Source organism: Haemaphysalis longicornis, unplaced genomic scaffold, assembly GCF_048455015.1.
Source record: "Haemaphysalis longicornis isolate Haplotype H1 unplaced genomic scaffold, Haemaphysalis longicornis Haplotype H1 scaffold_12, whole genome shotgun sequence".
Classification (NCBI taxonomy): domain Eukaryota; kingdom Metazoa; phylum Arthropoda; class Arachnida; order Ixodida; family Ixodidae; genus Haemaphysalis; species Haemaphysalis longicornis.
The window spans coordinates 112,487,354-112,510,860 of NW_027526225.1; the positions used below are offsets into that span (position 1 = coordinate 112,487,354).

Genomic DNA, 23,507 nt, shown 5'->3' on the forward strand with positions numbered 1-23,507 from the left:
TGACGTGGACGGCACGGCCAGGTACTCGAACGGGCCACTGCTTGCTAAAAATGCAGAGAACATCCGACCATTAAACAAAGCTGCAAGCTTACCAGCACACTCAAATACATGGAATTGAATGGAAGATGAACAGACTCACATGTTTGTGGTGCAGCCATCGTGGCTGTTGACGTGGACGGCACGGCCAGGTACTCGAACGGGCCACTGCTTGCTAAAAATGCAGAGAACATCCGACCATTAAACAAAGCTGCAAGCTTACCAGCACACTCAAATACATGGAATTGAATGGAAGATGAACAGACTCACATGTTTGTGGTGCAGCCATCGTGGTTGTTGACGTGGACGGCACGGCCAGGTACTCGAACGGGCCACTGCTTGCTAAAAATGCAGAGAACATCCGACCATTAAACAAAGCTGCAAGCTTACCAGCACACTCAAATACATGGAATTGAATGGAAGATGAACAGACTCACATGTTTGTGGTGCAGCCATCGTGGTTGTTGACGTGGACGGCACGGCCAGGTACTCGAACGGGCCACTGCTTGCTAAAAATGCAGAGAACATCCGACCATTAAACAAAGCTGCAAGCTTACCAGCATACTCAAATACATGGAATTGAATGGAAGATGAACAGACTCACATGTTTGTGGTGCAGCCATCGTGGCTGTTGACGTGGACGGCACAGCCAGGTACTCGAATGGGTCACTGCTGGCTAAAAATGCAGAGAACATCCGACCATTAAACAAAGCTGCAAGCTTACCAGCATACTCAAATACACACTGTTGCAAGCATCATAATGCTTGTGTTATATCCATCATGCTCAAAGCCAATTTAATGAAACGTGCACTTACAATGTGATTTCGTTTCTAAAGGTGCCCCAGATTCAATGTCGACTGGTCTTGATGGGCTGCTATCAACTGGAAGAATGGAAAGAAAAGGTGTGGTCAAATTTGTGTGCCGTTTAGAAGTAACGAGGGAGGGTGTATGACACATGCTATTAAAACTTGATCCTAAAAAATCTGCTGCGCCCGACGGTACACTTAATGCCTTTTTAACAGAAAAGTTCTGGTTTCTAACCTCTTTTTAATTTTTTTTACTAGCTACGGGGGAATCGTATCGGCTTGCTGTTTGAGAATTATCGTCCTATTGTTGAGGTTCTGTTTCTAGATCGTCGTATGTGAAAGCCTTTGATAAAATGCCACAGGTAGTTTTGGACTTATCTTAGGAGAGGTAGTTTCCGACTTATCTTTGGAATAGACACCATGTGGTAATTAATAATTCCTCATCAAAGTGTTTCGTCTGGGATCCCACAGGAAAGTGCTGCGGCCACTTCTTTGTAATTGATGTTAAAGGGGCTATGAAGACAAAATAAAAGTTTGAAAGAACTTTTTGGTAACTCACTCAGCTCCATTCCAGCCACGAAAGATATTTAACCGGAAAAACGCAATAAATAATGCGAAACGTTCAAATTTCACGCTAGAGTGACGTGTGACAGGGAACAGTGATGGCATATGCGCCAGCACTACAAGCGCAGTTATCAGTGTGTTAACTGCACGTTAGCATTGCAGTGATACAATCAAACGGAACGAGGCCCACTATGATCGTCTTTGGCAGTAGTTTTCCTGGGAAAGATTCACAGAAAGATTCTGCAACATCAGAGAAATCACTGGAAAGTGGCTGGGAGGTGCCACTGCTTTATCTGTTTTCCCTCAGTATCTCCACTATTGAGGTTTGCGATAAAATTGGTATCATGGTTATCGGGACAAAGCAGTCATTGTAATCAAGCTTGTGAAGCCCGCAGAGAATTCTGTCCCCTTCCATTTCTTCGCAGTTGTACGTCTGGTTATATAAAAATAGATGGCCCTCACACTGCAAAACTGTTTATCGATATGGCGTTCACATAGTGGTCATGAATTTTCACTAACCCCAATATTTGTGCGATCAAACCGTTTCAAATCCAGCTTTTTTCCCAAATTTGACTTCACTGCCCTCCAATATATTTGGTCCAAATAATTTCTTCCCAATTTGGAACGTCGCCTTCTTAACTGTTATGTTAATGCTTCAGTGTTGTCTGCACTGCTTTATTGTACCCACTCTTGCTTGGGCCAGTGCATTTACTTGCAGTATTCTGAAATAATAACTTGCCCTTTTATGCTCCTACTGAGAGAGATCTGGAAAGTATGAGGCATGCTCCTATGTGTCAGGGCTCTTTGGTTTTCCTTCCAGATATCTTATAAGCAGCTACCGCATGGAAAACAAATTATTTAACCCCAACTACTTACTGTTTTGTGTTGTGCAATAGTCATGATCACAGAGCACGTGAGGGACAAGACGCATGGTTTAAACTCCAGCAAGACAGAATGGCAACTTTTCAGCAAACACCTCCACAATAGGCACAATGTAGGACAAAATATAGCCTTCATATAGGACAAAAGCAGCAACCAATTAAAAAAAAATTGGGAGTGCTGTCAAATGCTCCCAAAACAAAGACTGCTCTTCAGCAAATCATCAATGCCATCTTCGTAAATCCCATGCAAGAGTGAAGACTAAAAATTTATCAAGGCCCTTCTATAGAACGTGGCTTTTTTGCAGTTTGTCTAAACTCAGCGTTGTGATAATATTCCAAGCAGTACGGGCCGAGATACCTCTTTCCTACCCCATTTACTTACTGCTTTCACTTGAGCAGTAGTTGTGCTCGCACAGCAGATGAGGTGGCAAAGGCCGCACAGTTTCAGGCCCTGCAAGAAACAGCAACTTCTCAACATACACTTTGATGGCAACCATTGCTCAAGTAGTAAATATGGGGATATGTACGGAAAAAGTAGTCATTAAAATTGTGTTATAGCCTACACTTAGAAGAAAAGTATTTGCATTTGGAATCAACACATCTAAACAAACAGGCAGTCATAGTTTCAAGGATTGCCTTGAGGCCCGTTTAGTAGGAGAAGCTTAACACAGTTATAAACATTTTCTTTACAAGCAAGGTAACCACTTGGTGCATGCTGCTGCCCGGTAGTCTCCCTGTAAACCTCCCATAACTGCCCTCATTGTCGCAGCGGCGCCAATTCAAGAAACTCAGTCAACAATGTCTCAATGAAGCATCTCCTACTGGCTTCCTGTCGACGAATAAAAGCTTTCCCAGAAGTCTTCGCACACACTGTGTACGCCAACTCAGCATGCACACGGGATATTATTTACAAATGGACCCATTCTCACCACAATCTTCCTCCCAAATCCTCTTTTTGTCAATTGGATACCCTTTATAATCGTTTTGGTTTAATATGGTCATGTCCAGACTACTCACTTGGCAGGCAACATCCCTTATCCGAGCGTAATGCTCCAAAAAATGAAACCGACCACCTACCACAGGTCAGGGGTGACCCCTTCTTCCCTCCCTCATGCCCTCATAAGTGGTCTTTGTTAAGTAGAAGCGTGACCGACATTACACTATCAAGCGTCTGCTTGAATTATGTTACCCTACTCTACGGACATTACAGCGACAGTGCAACCTTTCTAAAACTCTTTACCCCATACCTTCATTACCTTCCCAGCCAGGGCTGCCAGCCTGCTGCTTCAATTAAATCTTTCAAGAATTTATTCTTACAAGCGAGTAATGTATGAAAATAATACTACTGCCTGGGGTGTGAAACACCCGTCTTTTAAAGTTAGTATATGTGTGATAAAACCATTTTGAAGTACACTGTGTGTGGTTGCAAATGTTGCAAATACAATCTAACCTGATAATAACGAACCCAGATAGAGCGAATTATGCTATATATTGAGCAAATCAAATCAGGTAACGAAAATACACGTGAAACATATTCCTTACAACGAACTGCACATTTGATCTATCAAACTACGTACACCTAGAACTGCCGCCAAAATATTTGATGTGCAGAATGCTGTGCTTCTTTACGTTGCAAAATCGAGAATGTCCGAACAAAAAATCGGCTTTTTTCGCGAAGTAGCTTGATTGCTTGCAGTAAATGGATTGTTTCGTGCATGGTAAGTGGCATACTTTATTGTATTCCTTTCTGCTGGGAAGGGGGAGACACAAGAGAGAGAGAGAGAGGGGGATTCTAGCATACTTGTGTAACAAAAATTCTTTATAGGTGGGTTCGGCTATATCGAACTATTGGATATATCGAACTAATTGCGGTGCATACTACAGTTCGCTATAAGCGGGTTTGACTGTATGTAGCACCTAAACCCAAGCAGGAATGGGTTTAGTAGCCGCGTCCTACAAATGCATCCCATTTTTTTGACACTGTGGTGCAAACTGACCCCTGGTCAACTTGTATGTATACGTACCATCGTGTAGCCTTGGGCCATTATAAAACCCTGAAATAAAGGGAGTGCCATCAGCATTTCAGTTGATATGTTTGTCAAATGGACAATAACAGTGCATAATTAGTGCTTAGTGATAGTACAGCACTTACGTGGCGGAACAAAAATCCGCAGTGCAGGATCAGACACCGGAACGGTTGGCACAGCGGATTCTTTGAGCCTTCTGTAAAGGCCCATGGAACGTGGTCCACTTTTCTTGAATGCATCTCGTGTGAAGTGGCATGAACACAACTTCGCAGTTCTGCTGAGCTGCTCCCTGGAGAGGTTGTTGAGGTCTGCACAGTTTGCATATTCTATCCAGGCTGTCGCTCTGCACAGAAACAGACAGACAAATTTAAGGTATGCACAGTTAATAATTGGTTCAACTGCACCCCATTTACATAGCCTATGTATGCAAATAGTATCCTGCACCTGTTTTTGAAAATGAAGGCATAAAAGGTGTGCACGTTAAATACAAAACCCTCACCTCAACTTTTCTGTGTCAGCACCACTAATTGTAAAAGAATTTTTTCTACTCCCGAGGCTCATGCTTGTACACACGACAGTAAAGGTAACTTTTATGCCCTCATGTTTTCAGTGTCAGTGGGGAAAATACGAAACAAACAGATGAGTGGATCTGCAGATCTGTAAATTACTCTTGCGATGCGTGCCGTAGACTTCACATACAGCGCTTTACGGAATTTGTTATCTCAGCATGGCAAAAATGCCTTCCCCTTGAGTGAAGAAAACAGCTGCAATTTGTCGATATTTCTTTTTAAGCTAAAAAAATTAATACAGCACACTGCATAAAGTGAAATGCAGCCCTTTCCTCAACTATAATAAACTGCTGAAAAATTTGTTCTGAAGTGGGGCTAGGTCCTTTTAGAATGCGCGAAATACTGGCCGACCCTGAAGGGAAGAGGGGAGCATATATGTACCACCCCTGACTCCCCTCTAGGCTATGCTCTGATGTATCTGCCCCACCTTATCACCATGCACCCTCAAGGAACGGTCACTCTGGACATGACTCTTGCACACAGCACTTTGTTGTAAATGTCATCTCCTCCTGAGCTCTAATTCTTGCCAAATCGTGGCGACCATGCAAATACCACGCGTCGTTTTTTTTTTTTTTTTTTCCCCACTGCTGCCGTGCATGGAAACTGGAAACGTGCATGCAAGTTCTAGCAAAATGAACGGAATTGGGTTAGTGGCGCCTTCAGTAAAGGCGATAACGTACGGCACGCTAAAGAGTTTGGAGATGAAATCGCGGTATTTTTCTTTATAGTTAAATGGATATACGTAATATGATTGGCTTGAATCAAAATGATTGTGGGATGCACGAATTTTATTGCTAGTTATTATATTCGATTATGCACGCATATAAATGTTCAGTTAAATGCAAGTAATTTTAACACTTGGCGGCATTTTACAAAGTTTAATGCCTAAACAATGAAGGATAGGGAAGGGTACGCGGGGACAAGCTAAATTTTGTTGGCTTTAGTGCGTGCGCTGACCTTTCCGCATCACTTATTCTCTTGGCAAACATGACAGAGCTACTAGCTTTCAAGCGTCAAAAAAAAAAAACAAAAAAAAACGAGTAAGCGCTTGGTCAAGCATGAGCACAAGGCGCACGAGAAAATCGTGCGTGGAGCCGCGCGCGCATCCGAGCGCATTTGCGGCCGCAATTGAGCCCCGCCCACTCGCGCGTTTAAACGGGGCTTTCTTTTTTTAATTTTTTAGAGGACATGTATTCTGATTTAATCTAAGTTCACGTTGCAATTCTGAATATTGTCATAACGCGGCAATAGCTGCACCGGTACAGGGGGAAATTCATTTTGACTCGAGCCGCTTTTTGAACAGGAAGAAAAAAAAAATGCATTTTGGTTAGACCCGCTCGCCCGTGCCTGAGAAGGGCGAAAAATTCTTAGCGCGAAGAGGTAACACTTATGGATTGTGCAGCACCATCGGAAGCACGGATTTTCAGTGGTAAATGATTTTTCGGTACAAAAAAAAAAAGTTAAAATCATTTTAGCGGTTTAGATTAGCGCTGCAGACGTACATTACAGCTATCAAAGCAAATCGCGAGGCAAGTGAATCCGGTTTTCCAAAGGCACAGTTCGCGGTTGCGGTTAAAAAGAGCAAACGCTAGAAATGATGAACTAAAAATCCGTACTCACCTGTCATCGGTGGGGAATCTGTAGAAGGTAAGGTTGGCGTAGTTGACCGAAGACTTGCGGCACCACTTTGCTGCGCAACGATTTCCAGGCATCACTCGGGTGTTGAAAGCGATTTCAAAGTGCGTAATTGTCTACATGTCTGGCATTAAGAAAATAGCCTAATGTTTATAAAAATCGCTCTGAAAACGAGCGCGAAGAACTAATTGTACGTGAACGCGGTCGAAGCTGTGCATGTGGGAATTCTTGTCGGAAGACCTGAGCTTATATAGGGGCCAGTTCATTTTTGGTGGTGGTGTGGCAGTGGTAAACCCACTGTGCCACAAACACTGCAGCTATCGTCCTCGACCCTTGCCATCGCAGCCTTTCCTACTTTGCAACGGTGCGTCCGGTGGAAGCAAAAAAAAAAAAAAAAATGCGAAAAATGTTTGCTCTGCTGCGTTTATTCCTCGAATCAAGACAGCTGATCCTTCTTTCCACTACCATCGGGTGAAGCCAGTCCTCATGTGCTTGCACTTATCTTGACACAGCACACGTGCACAGTGTTCTTACTCTGAGAGTGAAATTTTTCGTCGCAAAGGGTTTTTTTTTTTTTATCTTTTTCTGGTTCATGTGTATGCGTGTGTGTGTGGTTGCTGCCTACGAAGTACATCCTTTCCCGATTGTACTTCCCGTGTCTCACGAAGACATGCTCGCACGGTGCTCTCGCAGGAAGTCGGCCTCATCTGCCTTGACCTTCCTTGCTCGTCAGGTGCCCCAACCAACGATTTCGGCGAATGCATTACGTGCCAATGCCACACACGCTCCTTTCCTTACTCCTCACTCCGCAGACCGCGGGAAGTTCCGAGCATGAGATTGATATCAGATTTCCAAAACCTTGGCTGAGCTTACCTCGTCACTGGTTTTGAACGAGTCAACGTACCTTGTGTGGTACAGTGCACGAAGCAGGTAATTAAATAAAAAGGGGGCCCGCCGGAAACTATATACTGCGCAGGGCAGGCCGCGTTCCCTAATATGTTCCACCGGTTTCCTCTCTCGATGCTCCCGCCTAACCTTGCATGTCCTTCACCGTATAACATCGAGAAGCCGGGAAGCCTTGCCCCGCGCTTACCTAGTCACCGATTTTGAACGGGTCGACCTTGCGTCGCGCGGCGCACGAAGCCGGTAATTAAATAACAAGCTTGGGGCCCGCCGGAAACTATATACTGCGCAGGGCAGGCCGTGTTCCCTAACATGTTCCACCTGTTTCCTCTCCGGATGCTCCCGCCTAACCTTGTCCTTCACCGCACAACATCAAGAAGCAGAGAAGCCTTGTAGTTCCACGAACAATTCATTACCGCCTGTTCCCAACCCACAATTTTTAAATCAGTGGTTCTGTACCGTAGACTGTAAAGGAGTGAAGTAGAAACAAACATTGGCCATTGCTTGGGACCACCCGCGCAGAGTGCGTTAATTTTGCTTCCGCTTTTTTTCATTTTTCCTGCCATGTGTCGTCCGTCCGTCCAAGGAAACGCCGTAATTTGGCTGCCCGCTCGGGTGCTGCAGAGGTATACGCAGAATGCATGGCTTATCAATTTTGGGGAAACCATTCCCGTGGGAAACCTCGAATTTTGAGGTGCGCGCGTCAAGCTGACAAGGCAGAGACCTTCGCAAGCCATCCTATTCGAAATTATCCTGAGCAAACTGTGTTGCAACTTTGCTTATCATACGTGCGCCATCGCATATTTGACGGGTAGACCTATACTCGTACATGCCTTTATTTGAAAAAAAAAAATGGGGGGGTTTTCCGCGCCGAAGCTTTAACGTAGGCCGAAATCTCGACACACGGGCGTTTTTGTCTTTTGTCTCCGTCAGAAAAAACGCCGCCGCAGCCGGGATCACATGTGTTTTATTGACTTTATTAATTTAAGTTTTATTAACCATAAATAAAAGGGCACAGTGACTTTCCGAATTCAAATTGCACCATGAACATATGTTACACTTACCCAGGTATTCGGAGCGCGAAAGCATACGAGCGCAAGGAGTTCATGACTAGGGAACAAAGGCCGCACAGTTAATTGTTCACTGGAGTCGTGAATTTCTTTCGCAACGGAAAAATTAACCGCTCTCAGGTGGTCACCACAATATATAGCCGCTAATGCCAATTGTTTTAGTACCATGACCCTATGAAAAAAAAAAAAAAAGCACAGGCGCTCGCGGGCAGGCACCCATGCACACACACCAGACGATATCATCTTGGATCATTAAGTGCAGCAAATGTAGCACCATGGCATGCAAGCAAAATACCAAGCTGAGTACCCCGAGCTTTCAGGTGGAGCACATCACGCAGCCTCAAGGCGCATGCAATTACAGGCACCCAAACTGTTCATTTCGTTTTTAATTGCGTGGACAAGTTTTGGCAGTAAATTCAGGAGAGATATCTGCTTCCCACGAGTCGTGCACACTTTACACGTTCTCTAGCTGTGCACGGTCTCACACGGGAATGCGAGCAGTTCCGCTCTTAGGCGAAAAAAAAAAAAAAAAAATGCGGCAGCTATAATGCGTTGCATGCATATATCGCCGAGATAAAAGAAATATGACCAGTGGACCACACGAACAGCACGCGGCTACCCCGACCACGAAGATAAACGTTCGCACTTTTCACGGTCGGAACGCGTTGCTGCAATGCATGCTCATGTGCATTTTTTTCGCAAACAAAAACGAGCCCTGAGCAGCATGTCTCCGTCCGTGTACTGCGTTTACATGTTCATTTTGATCCCTTTATATGCATAGAACTGTCAGTAATTGAAACTCCTGACAAAAATTAATCTTACGGAAAAATAAATTCAATTCTTTTTTTTTTTTGTTCAAACTGCTGAAAGCAAAAACGCGATTACGAAGAACGCGACGTTCGTGCGAAGCAGCTTCCAAAAAGAAGCAACTGAACAAATTGCGTCGTACTAGGTTCTAGAGATTTCACCCATTTCATTTGAGCGCATTTTCAAATAAGGAAAGAATGGTACAGTGCTTACACGAGTTGCGAAAGCGTCGAATCCCGTTTCAACAGCCGTTACGCATCCACTCCATGCGCTAAAATTAAAAGCTTTAGAAGCTAGCGAAAATTAATACAGCTTACACAGAAGTGGTACATATAACACTGCCGCTAAAGCACCACGGAAAATCATTATTACCGTTAACTCATTTGAAGTGGGCGGTTACCGGTCACTGGCTTCGTGGTATGAAATTCAGATACGACGTGGTGCACCAGTCGTCTGTGAAAAGTTGTGTACATTTTTTCTAAACAAATTGTTGATGCGAAACTTGTTAATAATATTTTTAAATAACACATTGTAAGCGAACTGTGTGGGCTCTTTGAGTCACGGAATGAATGTTTTGTATTCTATACCAAAAGTAACCTTTCGCTTGCGTCGTCTGGTGGACTTGATGGTCGAAAACAGCGCATTAGGTTGGTCACTGGGGCGTCGATTTTTACGCCGCCTATAGGGAAACCAGGGAACGTCCAAGCTTGCGAGCCCTGGTTTGAAAGAGTGGCGGCGGCGCGGCGGTGGATTCGGTCCACTTTGTCGGAGCGTGCTCGTGTGTGGCCTCGGCTTTCACGCCCACCTGACAGGCGTAGTCGTCGTTGTAATACGCATTGTCAGTGGTCCTGCAGAACTGTGCTGTCCCAGAGGCTGCCCCTAACCAGGGCCCACTACCTTTGCGCCATGAATGCCCCGATGCGAACAGCAAGCCTCGGTAACCCGGTGCGCTCGAAGGCGCGCGCGGACAACTCTTCAAACACCGGTAAGTTTTCGCTGGTTTCGTGCGACAGGCGTCCGACTCCTGGCCTTTTACGGACTGTAGGAACTTTAGTCTGCGTCTCAAACCATTTCTGTGTTCGTTGCAATTTTATTCCGAACGAAGCTTGTAATTTCCTTTTGTCCTGTGCTGCTTGGGTGAGGCCATGTTTGTGACTTCCCGCCACCAGGATTGTTCTGGTTTGTATCACTAAATAAGCCTTTATTTAGTGACGCTAGTCCTGTAGTTCGACCCGACCTTGTAATTTTTGTTTTGCTAAGAGTCAGTGCCCGCACTTTGGGAAGCTTTCGCAAAATGCAGTCCCAGTCTATTGAGTAGGGCTGCCACACCAGCTCGTGCGAGACGCGAACGTGATTGTGAATCAGTCGACAAAAGACCTGCTCATAGCCTAGCTTGCTGCGAGCAGCTAGTTACCCCTGTAGTATGCTTTTTCTGCGCAGGGCTGGAGATGCCGCATCCGATTCCCAAGTCGGTGCTCAGTCACGTTGGACGCCAGGCCCTGTCGGACCTGAACAGCACTCCGCTTCCTGGCGCCAGGGTCAGTGACGACGTCCATCCATTTCAGTGTCCATTCCGAGGGGCAGGTTGCCATGTGCGAGCTTCGTTCAGTGACTGACTGCTGCAAGCTTGGAGTCGGGCCTGCTCAAATGGTACGCCGACTGTACAGGGGGATTAAAAGAAATACGAACAACGGAGCACACAGCCTCCGACGCATGCCGCTCCGTCTGGTTGCACCGTAAGTAAACTGCGCGCATGCGTAGTTCTTGCAAAACGTCTGAGAGTGTGGCCTACTGTTAAAAGAAGCGACGCCGGTCGTTTATTTTGCGGGGTCTTTTTATGCTCTGTCGACACTGAGCATCCTGTTATCTACTGCATTCGGGAGCCAAGCGCATAGCAGGCTGATTGCAACTAGTATGATGCCCTTCAAGGATCATCCTGCTCAGTGGCGACGCAGCGTGAAGAGGCGCCCCAAAATAAATGATTGGCGTCGCTTCAAAATCAAGCATTTCCCATAAATGAAGGCCACACTCTCAAACGCTTTGAAAGAACTGCGCATGTGCGCAGTTTACTGACAGTGCAACCAGACGGTGCGTCATGTGTCAGAAGCTGAGTTCGCATTTCTTTTAATATAACCTCTTGTTATGAGTTGCTGTGCCACGGCCCAGGGCTCTGAAAAATGGATGTTAACAGATTTGCAGTTGAGGATAAGCGCAATGTAATGCTGAAATACTGCCAGTGGACTGCAATTTATGATGGGCCTGAGCTGTGCTTGCGTACCGTACAGAGGCATCAGTGTGGACTCGGAAGAGTGCGCGAAACCCTCTCTGCTTATGGCAGGAGGCCACAAGTTGCAGTCCACTGTAGACTCTTCTATAAATCACTAACACTAAGTCCTATAAATCACTAACACCTCACCGAGCTGCCAAGGCGCCATCTCGGAAACTGAGCTTATAAACGAAACTGAGGCAGATATTGTTAAAGGCTTGCTTGAGCAAGGAGTAACTGCCATTAGATGCATCACTATGTGGCATGATGGAAGTGAAATTGAAACCAAACATATATCTTGAAATCTGATCGCAGTACACCCCCAGGATCGGTTAAAGCAGGCTTCTTTCACTGTCGGGTATAAGCATACATCCCAAACCTGCGACGTGGCTTCAAATGTTAAAGGTGTGGGCATAGTAGAAACAACTGTAGAGGGCAAGGCATGTGCAAAGTGCTCAAAGCATGACCACCAGGCAGACGAGTGCAGTACCACACAATTCAGGTGTTGCAACTGTGGTGAACCCCACCCTGTTTGTTCCCGTTCTTGCAAAAAATTCGAAGATGAGAATTTATAAAGAACCCAAGCCTGTCTTATCTAGAAGATTGAAGAAGACATTAAATGCTTCTATCAGGAAGCTATGCTGACGCTGCTCACTGGGGGGTGGGGTGGAGTCATGTTTCGGTGGCTACCCAGTGCAGCAATGCTGACCTGGTCCAACTCCCACCCTCTGCTAGGCTGACTTCGGCTGCCTGGAAAGTTGCCCCACAGTCTGTGGACTCCACTGCAGCTGAGGTGTCGGCGAGCACCGTGGCTGGAGATAGCTTGCTTTCTACTCCTGATGCACTGTCCCCCCCCCCCCCACCTGTGGGCACAGTAAGCAGCGAAGTGAAAGGCCCTGCATCTATATTTACGCATACAGCATACATTGCCACTGCCATTGACACGCGTAGCATACACGATTGGCACACTCAGGGGTGCACGGCAAAAGGAGCCAGATCCTGCATCTACTCCTTTACACTGGATATTGAGACATTGGATATTTAAACCGGCGATGATACTGCACATGATTTCGGAGAGGAGGGGAGCTCTGAGTGAACCTTCATTTTTTACTCTACCCTCATGATCGTTTGTTCAACTTCCACGTTTGTGTTTTAAATGAAGGGTTGTATACACCCCCCACACTGACCAGTTTTTAAAAACCCATCACATCTATAACACTTTCTCTGAAAATAGTGCACCTGAAATGACTAAACCATTGTGTTGGTGCTTTTTGGCCTGTGTTGCCCTTGCACCAGGAAACAAACGTACATACATGAGTAGACGTCACCCTGGTCACAACACTGAATTTAAAACCTCCGACAGAAGTGCTCTTTGGGAGTGTGGATGCAAAGCGGGCTGCAAACCTTCGGTGTCAGTGCTGTGATGGTCTGAAGAAACAGCACCAAAGACAGAAGGGAGAACAGGGGATGTAGTGCTGCGTGAGCCTACATATATCTTGTTGCTCTAGTTGGCGACTAGCTCAAGTCGAGGCATTTCCTCGTGTCAAAGAAATTTTCAAACGCTGCCTGTGTGCAAACACTTCTGTTTGTGCTCTGTGAAAATTTCCCAGTTACGTAAAATTTTTTTTAGCAATGGGTCAATGGAAGGGCACTTAGTGAATCCCCATCTGCAGGTCCTTGGCAGCAAGCTTCAGTCGGCCGAGCCCTGTGCGTCCTCTCTACAGCGGGCCGTGTCGAGTGGTGAGTTGCATGCTGGGAAGGCAGTTGCCCTTGAGAAGGGACTTCCATTTCAGCAGTATGTGACACTGGATAATGTCCTAGTACAAATTTCTGCTGATGTTCTACCATCTGTTTGCTTAGCCCCACTGGCGTATTATTTTTTTTAAATGCAGCACAACCTGCATGCAAGCTGTAGAACTGTAGGGACAGTTCTACATGCAAGCTGTAGGGACAGCCGTGCATTTTGTGAAATCCCCCTCAGCTTGCACTTGCCTCTCGTTTGCGCTACAAGCGAGGCTTGTGCTTACTATTTCTTATGGAATTATTCTGTATTCATTTCATTTATTTTAGTTGCACCTCGCGCTACTCCTATTTAACGGTTCAGTCTTTGGCTCCGTTTGCCTTCGGCTGGCCTTGCGTTATTAAGACCCACAATCGGCACACAGGCCACATTAACTAGGCAATGAATTTTGCATGCTATGCATGGGTGCTCTTAAAACAGCTTCTTCTAATTTTCAAGTAAACTCTGTGAAACTTGTCAGTCTTGTGACTTTTTTACTACTGATTTAAAATATGCCATTATTCTTTGAGTCAGCCAATCAGTTCCCAAGATAATTAGAGATAATTTGTCATTTTAGATGCAGAGCATCTGATTCACTCGCCTTGTCCCTCCGGCGGCGGCGGCGGCGTTGTCCGCCCCTCCCCCATTCTCCTTGCCGCGCCAGCTGCGCCCTCCACCGCTCACCCCCTCTCCTCTCCGATAGCGAACACTCTCTCGCGAGGGGCATTGGATTCGATTGGATTAAAGTGGATTATGTTGGATTGTGTTGCGTCATAGCCGCGGCACGTTGAGTCATAGCCGCGGCAGACGTGCTGGGGCCGGCGCATGTGCAGTACTCTCTCTTCCGCGGTTTCCTCTCCTTCGGGCGCGCTGCGCATATAACCGGTGTGCCGTTCTCCGGCGAAGCAACATCCATGCTTGGCTCAAACACCTAGAGTCCACGCCGCTTTACAAGTACACCAACGTCGTCATCGACTGGGACCGGCTTACGCAGTCCCCTCAACGTTATGTGCGCTATAAAACGCGGTCCCTTCGCTGCTCCGCCTATGCGTTGCATCTACACAGGGGTTCCCGCGAGGGGAGGTGGGAGTTTTTTTGGAGGAACAATAGACAAAACAGTGTTAGTCATAAAACCGCAATGTTTAATTTTCCAATACTACGAACCCTGGTGAATGCAATCAGAGGAGCAGTTTTTTGATGCGCTGCTTGGAACTAATTTTACAGCTCAGTAAACTTTGGTGGCACCAGTGGCAAGGAACCATTTCGAGTGCCCATTTCAAACAACGAATGAACTCTAAAATTAGTTCCAAGCGGTGCATCAAAAAAACTATTCCCTTACTGCATTCACCAGGGTTCTTAGCATTGGAAAATATAAAGTCATTGGATATTTTGACTTTGGTCAGTGACCAGTAAACCATTTCAAGTATGTTTCCTGATCAGACGGTATGCCGTCAAACCCTCAACTTGATAAAGATTACAGTTTTATGGCTAACACTGTTGTCTGTTGTTCCTCCAAAAATGACTAATTATCTCTGATTATCTTGGGAACTACTTGACCAGCTGAAAAAGTAATGACATATACAGTAATCCCTCGTTATAACAAAGTCGGGGGGACCGCGAAAAATTTCGTTATAAGCGGTATTTTGATATAAGCGACCACTCGAGAAAAGCTTTATAGTAGTGGAGATTGAACTGCGCCTCAAGTGCGCAGAATAAAAACCCAATGTATTCAGTGAAGCAAAACTTTACTCAGGTGCAAAAAAGGCAGTGAGCTTTAGCTGTTTCACGTTTTTGCCGGGCGCGAGGAACCCCTGCTCTAATTGGCCCAAGCACTGACTGGTATCCAAACGCCTCCCAGACTGCTAAGCGCATCAGGAGGGAAAGACAGTGTCCACTTTTATAGGGGGCAGGTGCGGGCGTCACGGAACGCTACCAGAGTTTCGCACGGGAAAGCACCATAAATACCGTGGCCGGAGTCGGAGGTTGTGTTTGTTGAGCTCAAAAAACGATTAACTGCTCATTGTGGGTACACAACGCAATCATGAAAACTGACCGGTTTTGCACTAGGGGCCTTGCATGATCACTGGGCAATTTTTTCTTGAGGTGTGCAGCTTAGAAGTTTTTCCTCTCCCTGCTGTCGATGACACTGCTAATTCTGCGCTTCGAGTGTCAGTCACATCCACCTGTCACATCCACCCTATTGACCAATGTCTAGGAACAAAGTTTAATCACCCTACCACGCTTTTGGGCCATTTCTCTGAAGTCGGATGGCGAATAGAGCGGGACCGGCTCGAGAAAATTGCACGGGAAACACCAGCTTGTTGACCCACCATGTTGACCATATGACTTGCCGCTGGGTCGCCGCCGGCCGGGGACGCCTCCGCTCACCGCACTTCGCTCTAAGCGGGTCCAGCTCTTCGTGCACTTCGAGTGATGCGGTCTAAAATGCATGCATTTGGATTGGGACCATAAGAAATTTCTAATAAAGCGCTATTTCGGGTAAAGCGAGTTCGTTATAACGAGGAATTACTGTATTTGAAATCAGTGGGGGAAAAAGCAGCCAGACTACTTGAAAATTAAAAGAAATTGTTTCAAGAGCCATGTGCCCCCTTAATTGTTCAGTAGCAAATCATTTACCTCGCTCTCGATGCCTCCTTGTGTGCCCAGATGGGGTGGAGCTGCGAGGAGTCATGGCAGCGCACAATGCTGTCGCAAGCACCTGCCTCCACAAGTCGTCGCCAGAATGTGGCGTGCCTGTTCTGAGCAGTGTTACTGAGGTGGGTGTCAATTAGTTGCACGCCAACTGCTTACAAACCCAGCAGTTTCTTGCGTGGGCTGTGGTTGGGAGCGGGCTGCATTCAGCAGTGCTCAAGTCTACTCCGGGCTTCATACTTTGTGACAGAGGTTCCAGCTTCCTGTCCTCTTAAAGGCACGCAAACTTTCCGTGAACACTTGCAATGTAATCTTACTGCCAGTTTTCCAGAAAGAGCACTGTCTGCATGTTGAGCGGTACTTTATTTCGCACATTTGTTCAACATTTGTGAGACCAAAAGTACACCCGAAGGAGTGTGACGGTACTCGTAATTGTGCCGAAACAGTGGCCCCTGAATCTAGCGCTTTGCTCAGTCACAATTGTGAGCACATGCTACACAGCTGTTCGTATTTGGGATTACGGGTGGCTGTTAGTTGGTTGTACTTGCCCTCCTCCTACCTGCACCCCTGCATGTGCGTAAAATTTGCCAACTCCTGTCCTTTCTTAATCGCACACGTGCAACAAATCATCTTGGGTGTGCAAATGTAGTGTGATGACCCTATCTGCACACTCCGTGCAACGGCATCTTTGTAGCCAGGCCACCACTTCTGCGCGAGGACTGTGCTCCAAGCTGTCCCCTTTGTTGCAGAGTCCCGACGAAAAGGCTCTTCTGCACACGTCAATCGAAGCCATGCATCTTCCACTCGACTGCTCAGGTAAGCACAATCTCTTGCCTGGGAGGACTCAATAAGGGCACTGGCAAAATGTTGGACCACCTTCTGCGCACATCTCGCATGCGTAGACAAATTCCTGCCTCCCTCAATGTAACGATTGCTGCCTCGTTCAATGCAGCAAGTCCTTTGCTGCTTCGGCTGACTGAAGTGAAACCTGGGTGTGCACCTCTCGGGTGCCTGTTAGTGAGCACTAGTCCTTTGAGCACTGCAGCAGTTAGTGAGATGTGCCTATGTGCGTGTGGGTTGCATCCAGTTTATCGCAACTCCCTCTGTTCTTATCAAGGCACACCAACCAGGGGCCTGGTCACTCACTTTTGTGTGTGCTCAATTGCGGCTTTTCTTTTTCCTCCTTAACAGAGGACTCGTATGTGCTTCCGGAGGAAGACAGCTTGGGCGCCATTGATGACTGCTCCAACCACAGTTTGTCTCCGCCGAGTGCACCTGGGGCGGAGGATTTCAGCCCAGGCAAGCCACCTTTCTTCTTCAACGAAAAACTGTTTGCCTGTTTGACCACATTGTCCATGGGTGTTCAGTACTGATCATAAGCGCTGCAAGGGAATCTTTAAAGCAGCTGTGGACGGGGGAAAGGGGCAGGATGCCAAGGAATGTAGCGAGACTACACTTTGTTCACACTACCTGTCCCACACAAGTAGGCCTTTCTTTTTTTCTTTTTTCCTATGCTGGTTTTCAGGTTTGGCGGGAGCGGGCATGGACAGGGTTGAGCTGATAAGCACCCCTGAGTGGCGTGAATTGACACCCGAAGCGGCCGTCTCGGACTTGGAGCTGACTGTGAGTGCCCTTGATGTCGATACAGTCGTTTGGGAAGCAGCCAGGAAAAAGGTTTTCATGACATTGCTGTTTTTGCTCTAAACATTCAGTTTGGCAACTTGAGGTTAGGGTAAAATTTAAGGCAGTTAGAAAGATTGGGTAAGTACCTGGCTCTGTTTTGTCTACACAACTCTGGTTCCATTCCTTTCATCTTTTTTCTGCCATCGTGAGAGGCTAAAAATGTTGAGAATTTCTCTCGATGCGCACCTTGCTCACCATGTTTAAAAAAAAATCAAGTTGCGACCCCGGATGTTTTTCTGCTGACAACTGCCATTTCTCCTCGTGCCTATGACGCAACCAGTCACATTGACGCCAAGTGATGCCTTCTCTGTTCTCACAGGATGAGGAAGATGCTGCCAACGTGTCGGACATAGAAAAAATGCACCCACACGACGACGATGGTGAGTGCATTCTTTGTAATGGGCATATTCTGCTCGAGCCAAGAACATGTTGACCCTTCTGATATGTTGCTGTTCATGTTCATTTGAGGTTGATGTTATGAACATTGTCTAAGCAATCCTGAAGCTTTAGGCATTGCATGGCCAAAATTCATGAAAATTATTCCTTCTCACCATTGTAAAAGCAATTGAAATGCATAAGTGTTTCAGTGCTTCCCCCTTTCTGACGCAGTCTGGGCTGGTTGTCATGCTTAAAATTCTTGTACCCTGCTACCCTCTTGCAATTCACCTCTTCTGCATTCATGAGGTCTTGCCTGCAAAACGTCCTGATGCACATTGCAAATGTGGCTAATAAACTCTGTCGCTGCTTCTGTTGCATTTTTGCATTACAAATAATGTGTCATCTGCTGCATTGGTCACAATTTGCAAGACCCCCGTGTACCAGGTGTGGAGAGGGCCTGTCTGTACTTAATGCTCTAATTACACTGCACACATGCAATGCAAACATTTTCTTGAACTTTACCGACAGTATTTCACTATACCCACCATTCCTTTTTGCTGACAATCCCAGGATTCCATTTGAACGTGTTTTTAAGCTTTTGGCATAGATCAACTTTTTACAGCTCATGTTTCCTATCGCACGTAATCACGACCTGGCCCTATAACACACCAGCCGTCTTAAACCCCAGCTACACTTGGGTCCGGATGTCATTTAAACTAAATGTCATTTGACTCAAATTGGGTGCTTCGAATGCCATTCAGAATCCGCCGTGCTCCACTACAATTTCGATGGCATTTGAAAGCTTTAACAGTCGCTCACCGTGCTGTGTGGCGCTGCTGCTGTCGAGTTCTGTTTTTACACAATAATGCAACAATCCAATTTATCGGCAGTCTTTAGCATTAAAATGATATCAAATTATCAATAAGGTAAGCTTTGACATGGTTTTTGCTTATTTCTGAATCTCAATCGAGTTTTTTTTTTTTTTTTTTTTTTTTTTTTTTTTTTTTTTTTTTTTTGTGCCGTCTGGCCACAGTGGTTTGTTGCTTTGCTCGCACTGCTGCTGAGAGTATGGAATTATTACATCTTGATATCATGATTTAAGAATGAGAAGGAAACTAAGCCCCACAAATAAGAATATTTTGTCCGTTTTAAGTACACCAGTAATGTATGTGTTTATGCTGACTTGGAACGCAGCGCGCGAGTGTTCGAAATGGCATTTGAGAGCCCCATATGTCTCGCTGGGTGCTCATTTGGCTCGAATGTCATTTGAGCCGAATGGCATTTCAAAACCCAGTGGAGCAGCACAACTTGGCATTTGGGTCAAATGACATTCGGACATTAGTGTGGCAGGGATATTATGTGTACTTCTACTCCACACCATATTGTGAGCGGTTGCTTTTTTTACCTTTTGGTGCTCTTTGCCCTTAGTTGGCCTTGTTCCATTAGGTCATCGTCATTGGCTGTAGTTGCTTTCAATTTCCCCCTCGCCATGTTCAGAGAACCTCTTTGACATCCCCGACGAGTTCAAGCTCGACGACAAGCACCTGGCCATCCTAAGGGACGTTTGTGGTGTCGCCTGGCACCAGAAGCACGAGGCAGCTCCCGCTACCCCATCCACGCCTCCAGAATTTGCACTGCCCATCGTCCCGACCATTGCTGACTACCTTGTGATGGGTAAGCTTCCGTTTTGAAAATACGGTGGCCTCGCTGTGTAAGCTGTCACCATTCATCCATTACACTCCTCCTACTTGCATTGCTTAGTAAGCAGTGGGCTCTTTGGCTACTGCAAATCGGGAAGCATGAAATGAAACAAGGCCCAGCAATGTTTAGTGTTGTTTCGGTTAGCTCTGTAAGCAGAATCGCTAAACATGGATAAATGAAACTCCACAAGTGAGGACGTCCTTTTTGAAAGGCATGTTCAGAATATTGGCTGCAAGCAGGTGAGATGTTTCATTTGGACACATCGTTATCCAGTGTCAGACAATGAGTAACTAGGCCCGTGCAAGAGATAGGGTAGCACTTGATGAGTAGGACCATGGAGCAAGAATATATAGGAGGTGAAACAGCCCATTGCAGCAAGCGCGGGCGAGCTAACCAGATAATTTCACAACGGAAACCAAGGCGGACTGCAAAGCTTCATAGCTGCTGCGGCGGCGAAAGAGAGGGTAGCGGCACCTGATGGGACGAAATAATAGCGGCTGCAATTCATTTCGTGGCTGCACAGTGAAATGCCAATCGCGGTGGTCACGCAGTTTCTTCACCCGCGGCAGATGCCGCTAGCTTAGCCTATAAAGATCTCTTGTGACATTATCTGGCCGCGCTAGAAAGCCTCGTTTCCCCTCCCGTCTTATTTTTGCTCCGTGAGTAGGACCCATTATTGGTTAGGTCAGTGAGACTTAATAAGATTTTCCGTGGGATTCATAGCTTGCAGATGGTATAGGTCTTACTCGATGCTTATCGTGCACTTAGTTTACCACAGACATGTCCCTCATTAACTAAAACAAAGTTTCGGGGCCTGTGGTTTGCATGTGCCTGAGTGGGGTGCAAACTAATGGGATGCACCATGCCAAGCACAGACGTTCTTCTCATGCTGTTGGCTCTTTTTCATCGTAGGAAACAGGGAACCCCACTGGGGTTCCCTGTTCCCTATAAATGCAACAACCTTCTCCCCTGTTCACACCCGCATTGCCACTACTTTGCACCGCACTGCCTGTTCTACCTCTCACCAACACGCACAGCACTTAAGACAAAAGCCTTAGATGTGTCTTCAAAAACGAGAAAATAAGTGCCATCATCAGCATCAACATAAATGGCACCGAAATGGCTGTCGCTGTGAAGAGAAAAAAAATCTATCGTACCTTCCCAAAGAAAGTTGAGAGAAGCACGAAAGCTTTCTAACGTCAAAAGTGGATCAACACGTTCGCTAAAAGTTCTTCCAACTGACCATCAAGCCTTCAAAGACCCAAATTGCAAATGCAAATTTAGTCTTTTCGAATCTAAGCACTTTGGGCATTGCGATCTTGCAAAAAAGGGGGTGCTCAGAACCACAAAAATACGGTAATTGTCAGCCATTTTTTTGTGCACTAAGTGAACAAGTCTATCTAAATGTTTATACCGATATGTGGCAACTATGAGATAAAGGCATACAATTGCACTCTTTCATGATCTATCCGCACACTGTCTCATCTAGAATCGTTCCTTTTTCGTGATTTGCAAGTAACCGTTCTGACAGAATGGAAGCCCGGTTCCACGCACACGTTGTGTGTACAGAGACCTTATCGGAGCTTTTCAGCCGGTCAATGGGGAAATTAGTTTTTAGCATTAGTTTTCTGACAGAACACCATTGGTCTTACTAAGAAAGCTTTTACTTTAATAAAAAAAATTACACCATCTTCCCACGTGGGAACCCTGAGGGGATGCAAAGCCGTGGAGTAGTAGCGTGTTAATTGGTTGTTGGAGTAAAGACACGTGTAGTAGCGTATTAAATGTCTTCTTTATTTATCGAGTAGTGGGGAACGTTTTGCGGCTTCTCGTTCTCGAAGCGATGAATCCGCTGTTCGACGCTGGCGTTTCAAAACAGCTTCTCGTTCTTGAAGGGAGGAATCCGCTGCTCGACGCTGCCGTTTACGTTCGGCGTCGCGAGCTCTCCTCTGCGCAGCCCTGTCTTCGGAGGTGCTCATGGTTCTGACAATGTGCTGGCTGGCACTAGTTGAAGGTGTGCCAGCCAGTTCGCTGGCGGAATCGTTGGCGTCCATTTGCAGTCATCAGACGGCGCAGTACCGAAGAAGCAACTGAGCGGAGCGCGGACGGGTTTATTTGCAAAGCAGAGGGAGTGGAGAAGAGGAGGAGCAGCGCGCGCTAGCGCACAGGTGGTGTGGAGAGGAGGAGGGGAGAGAGAGCGGCGTTATCACAGCTGTTGTGGAGAGGAGAGGTGCAGACGCCGGATGACAGAGGGTTGACTGAGAGATGCTTTGCATCTAATAAAATGGCATTTGGGTTCATGTGAGATGTGAACACAGGTCACCAGAGTAGGTGCCAAGTGCGTGCCTCCTGACAGGTGAACGCGGTGGCAGAGGACTAGAACAGGTGCGCGCAGAGGAGAGCTGTGGCTGTGGGGATCGAAGCTGCCGTGTGCTTTGTGGCTGGTCTGCCTGTTGGAATAATCATGGACGTACACGAACACGCCCAACTTTCAGTTCTTCTAAGTCCTGTTGTGCAACAAAAAAAAATTGTCTTTTTTATTCTTTTTCCAGAGGACTACGTGTACTTGGAGAGCTTGGAAAAGCCAATCGGGGGACCCCTGGAACTTGTGCCGCTTGAGTGAACACCCCCCACACAACCTACATTTGCACGTTGTTTGTGAAAAAAGAACAAAAGTGTGCATTGACTGCCACACAGCACAGCAGCCTGCCTGGCAATCCTCTTCTTAGGCCACATCATTCTAATTTTTTTCTTTCCATTTTCTCAAAAAAAAAATCCCGCTGTTTTTTTTTTTTTTTTTTTTTCGTTAAGTTTTTAAATTCACAGCCAGGGTTGTAATTTTTATTCTGCAAGCATGCTTCTTTTTATCTTGACGTTTTAAGGGCTGGCTAGGTAACGGTTGAATTCGGCAACTGCGTGATGGTGTGATAAGCAACCCCCCCCCCCCTTCGAAGGAGCGCGTTTCAAAGTATGCGAACATTGATGTGTAGTAAGGCTACACTTCTGGAACGGGGCCCAGCTTTGTCAGACCCTGGGCAGAATCTGGCGCTTCAAGACATCAGTTCCATGCTACAACTTTGGAGTAAGGCTACAATCCACGCCAACGCACCATCAACGGCTCCAGAATATGGAACGAAGACCAGCTGGGATACCGGGCTGAGACGCTCGGGCTTTGCACTGACAGCAGTTCCGAAACGCACCCCTGGCTTCTGGCGGCGACGGCTGGTCTCTCGATGCCAAATGTCCACATGGCCTGATTCATGTCTACATCGGCACTACTGAGACGACTAGGAATCCAACTACGACCGCGAATGTGCAAGACTACTATCTATAAGAACTATATTCTGTGAACTGTGTAGCTCTAAAGACATTTTAGGTCAGCATGCCGTTAATTGTCCCATCTCTCCCTGTGAAATATCTGTGCTAATTAAATGTTTTTATGGGCGAATCCGATCTGCTTGGTTGATTGACGTGATAGGCAGTAGGCCAGGTAAGTGTAGGATTCATTATTACACACCAAAGAATTTGCGATTTTTTTTTGCTTCAATCTCAATTTGTAAGCATTGTATGTATATCACCTCGGTCGTTGTTCAACTGCAAGAATTTATGCACACTGGCTCGCGAGTACGGAATCCTTGGTAAGTTAACTATAAAAAAAAAGTAATGACTCCCCATCCATAGTTTCTGAGCCACATTTGTTTATTTTAGGCTGGAAGAAAAAATTGCCAGCCTAGCACCTATTACATTCA

The 23,507-nt window shown here is 46.3% G+C and overlaps 2 protein-coding genes across 5 annotated transcripts in view; one reads left to right on the forward strand and one right to left on the reverse strand.

Moving 5' to 3' along the window:
* LOC144163275 (uncharacterized) overlaps positions 1–23,211 on the forward strand; it is a 45,145-nt gene extending 21,934 nt beyond the window's left edge. For 3 of the 4 annotated variants that reach the window (XM_077694162.1, XM_077694164.1, XM_077694165.1), the window contains 9 exons: positions 10,739–10,836; positions 13,238–13,304; positions 16,012–16,121; positions 16,746–16,812; positions 17,188–17,295; positions 17,522–17,619; positions 17,999–18,059; positions 19,555–19,731; positions 22,311–23,211. In XM_077694162.1, the coding sequence (XP_077550288.1) occupies positions 10,739–10,836; positions 13,238–13,304; positions 16,012–16,121; positions 16,746–16,812; positions 17,188–17,295; positions 17,522–17,619; positions 17,999–18,059; positions 19,555–19,731; positions 22,311–22,381 (857 nt within the window). In that variant the 3' untranslated portion in view covers positions 22,382–23,211. Of the gene's footprint in view, positions 1–10,021; positions 10,284–10,738; positions 10,837–13,237; positions 13,305–16,011; positions 16,122–16,745; positions 16,813–17,187; positions 17,296–17,521; positions 17,620–17,998; positions 18,060–19,554; positions 19,732–22,310 lie in introns of those variants that run through there. The other variant, XM_077694163.1, reaches the window with a different exon arrangement.
* LOC144163277 (uncharacterized) lies at positions 365–9,686 on the reverse strand. Its single transcript, XM_077694166.1, has 8 exons — positions 9,512–9,686; positions 6,504–6,573; positions 4,440–4,657; positions 4,312–4,341; positions 2,670–2,738; positions 852–917; positions 641–712; positions 365–545 (listed from the first exon to the last, which is right to left on the reverse strand). The coding sequence occupies exons 3-8, from the start codon at positions 4,522–4,524 to the stop codon at positions 379–381; spliced, it is 489 nt and encodes a 162-aa protein (XP_077550292.1). The 5' UTR covers positions 4,525–4,657; positions 6,504–6,573; positions 9,512–9,686; the 3' UTR covers positions 365–378.
* Positions 23,212–23,507: the final 296 nt, after the last annotated feature.

Coding starts and splice junctions, on each gene's coding strand:
- LOC144163277 (XM_077694166.1), bottom strand. CDS start 4,524: ATGGGCCTTTACAGAAGGCTCAAAGAATCCGCTGTGCCAACCGTTCCG. Junction 4,342..4,439: donor GCGGATTTTTGTTCCGCCAC/GTAAGTGCTGTA, acceptor CCTTTATTTCAG/GGTTTTATAATGGCCCAAGG. Junction 918..2,669: donor CTACTGCTCAAGTGAAAGCA/GTAAGTAAATGG, acceptor CCATTCTTCCAG/TTGATAGCAGCCCATCAAGA.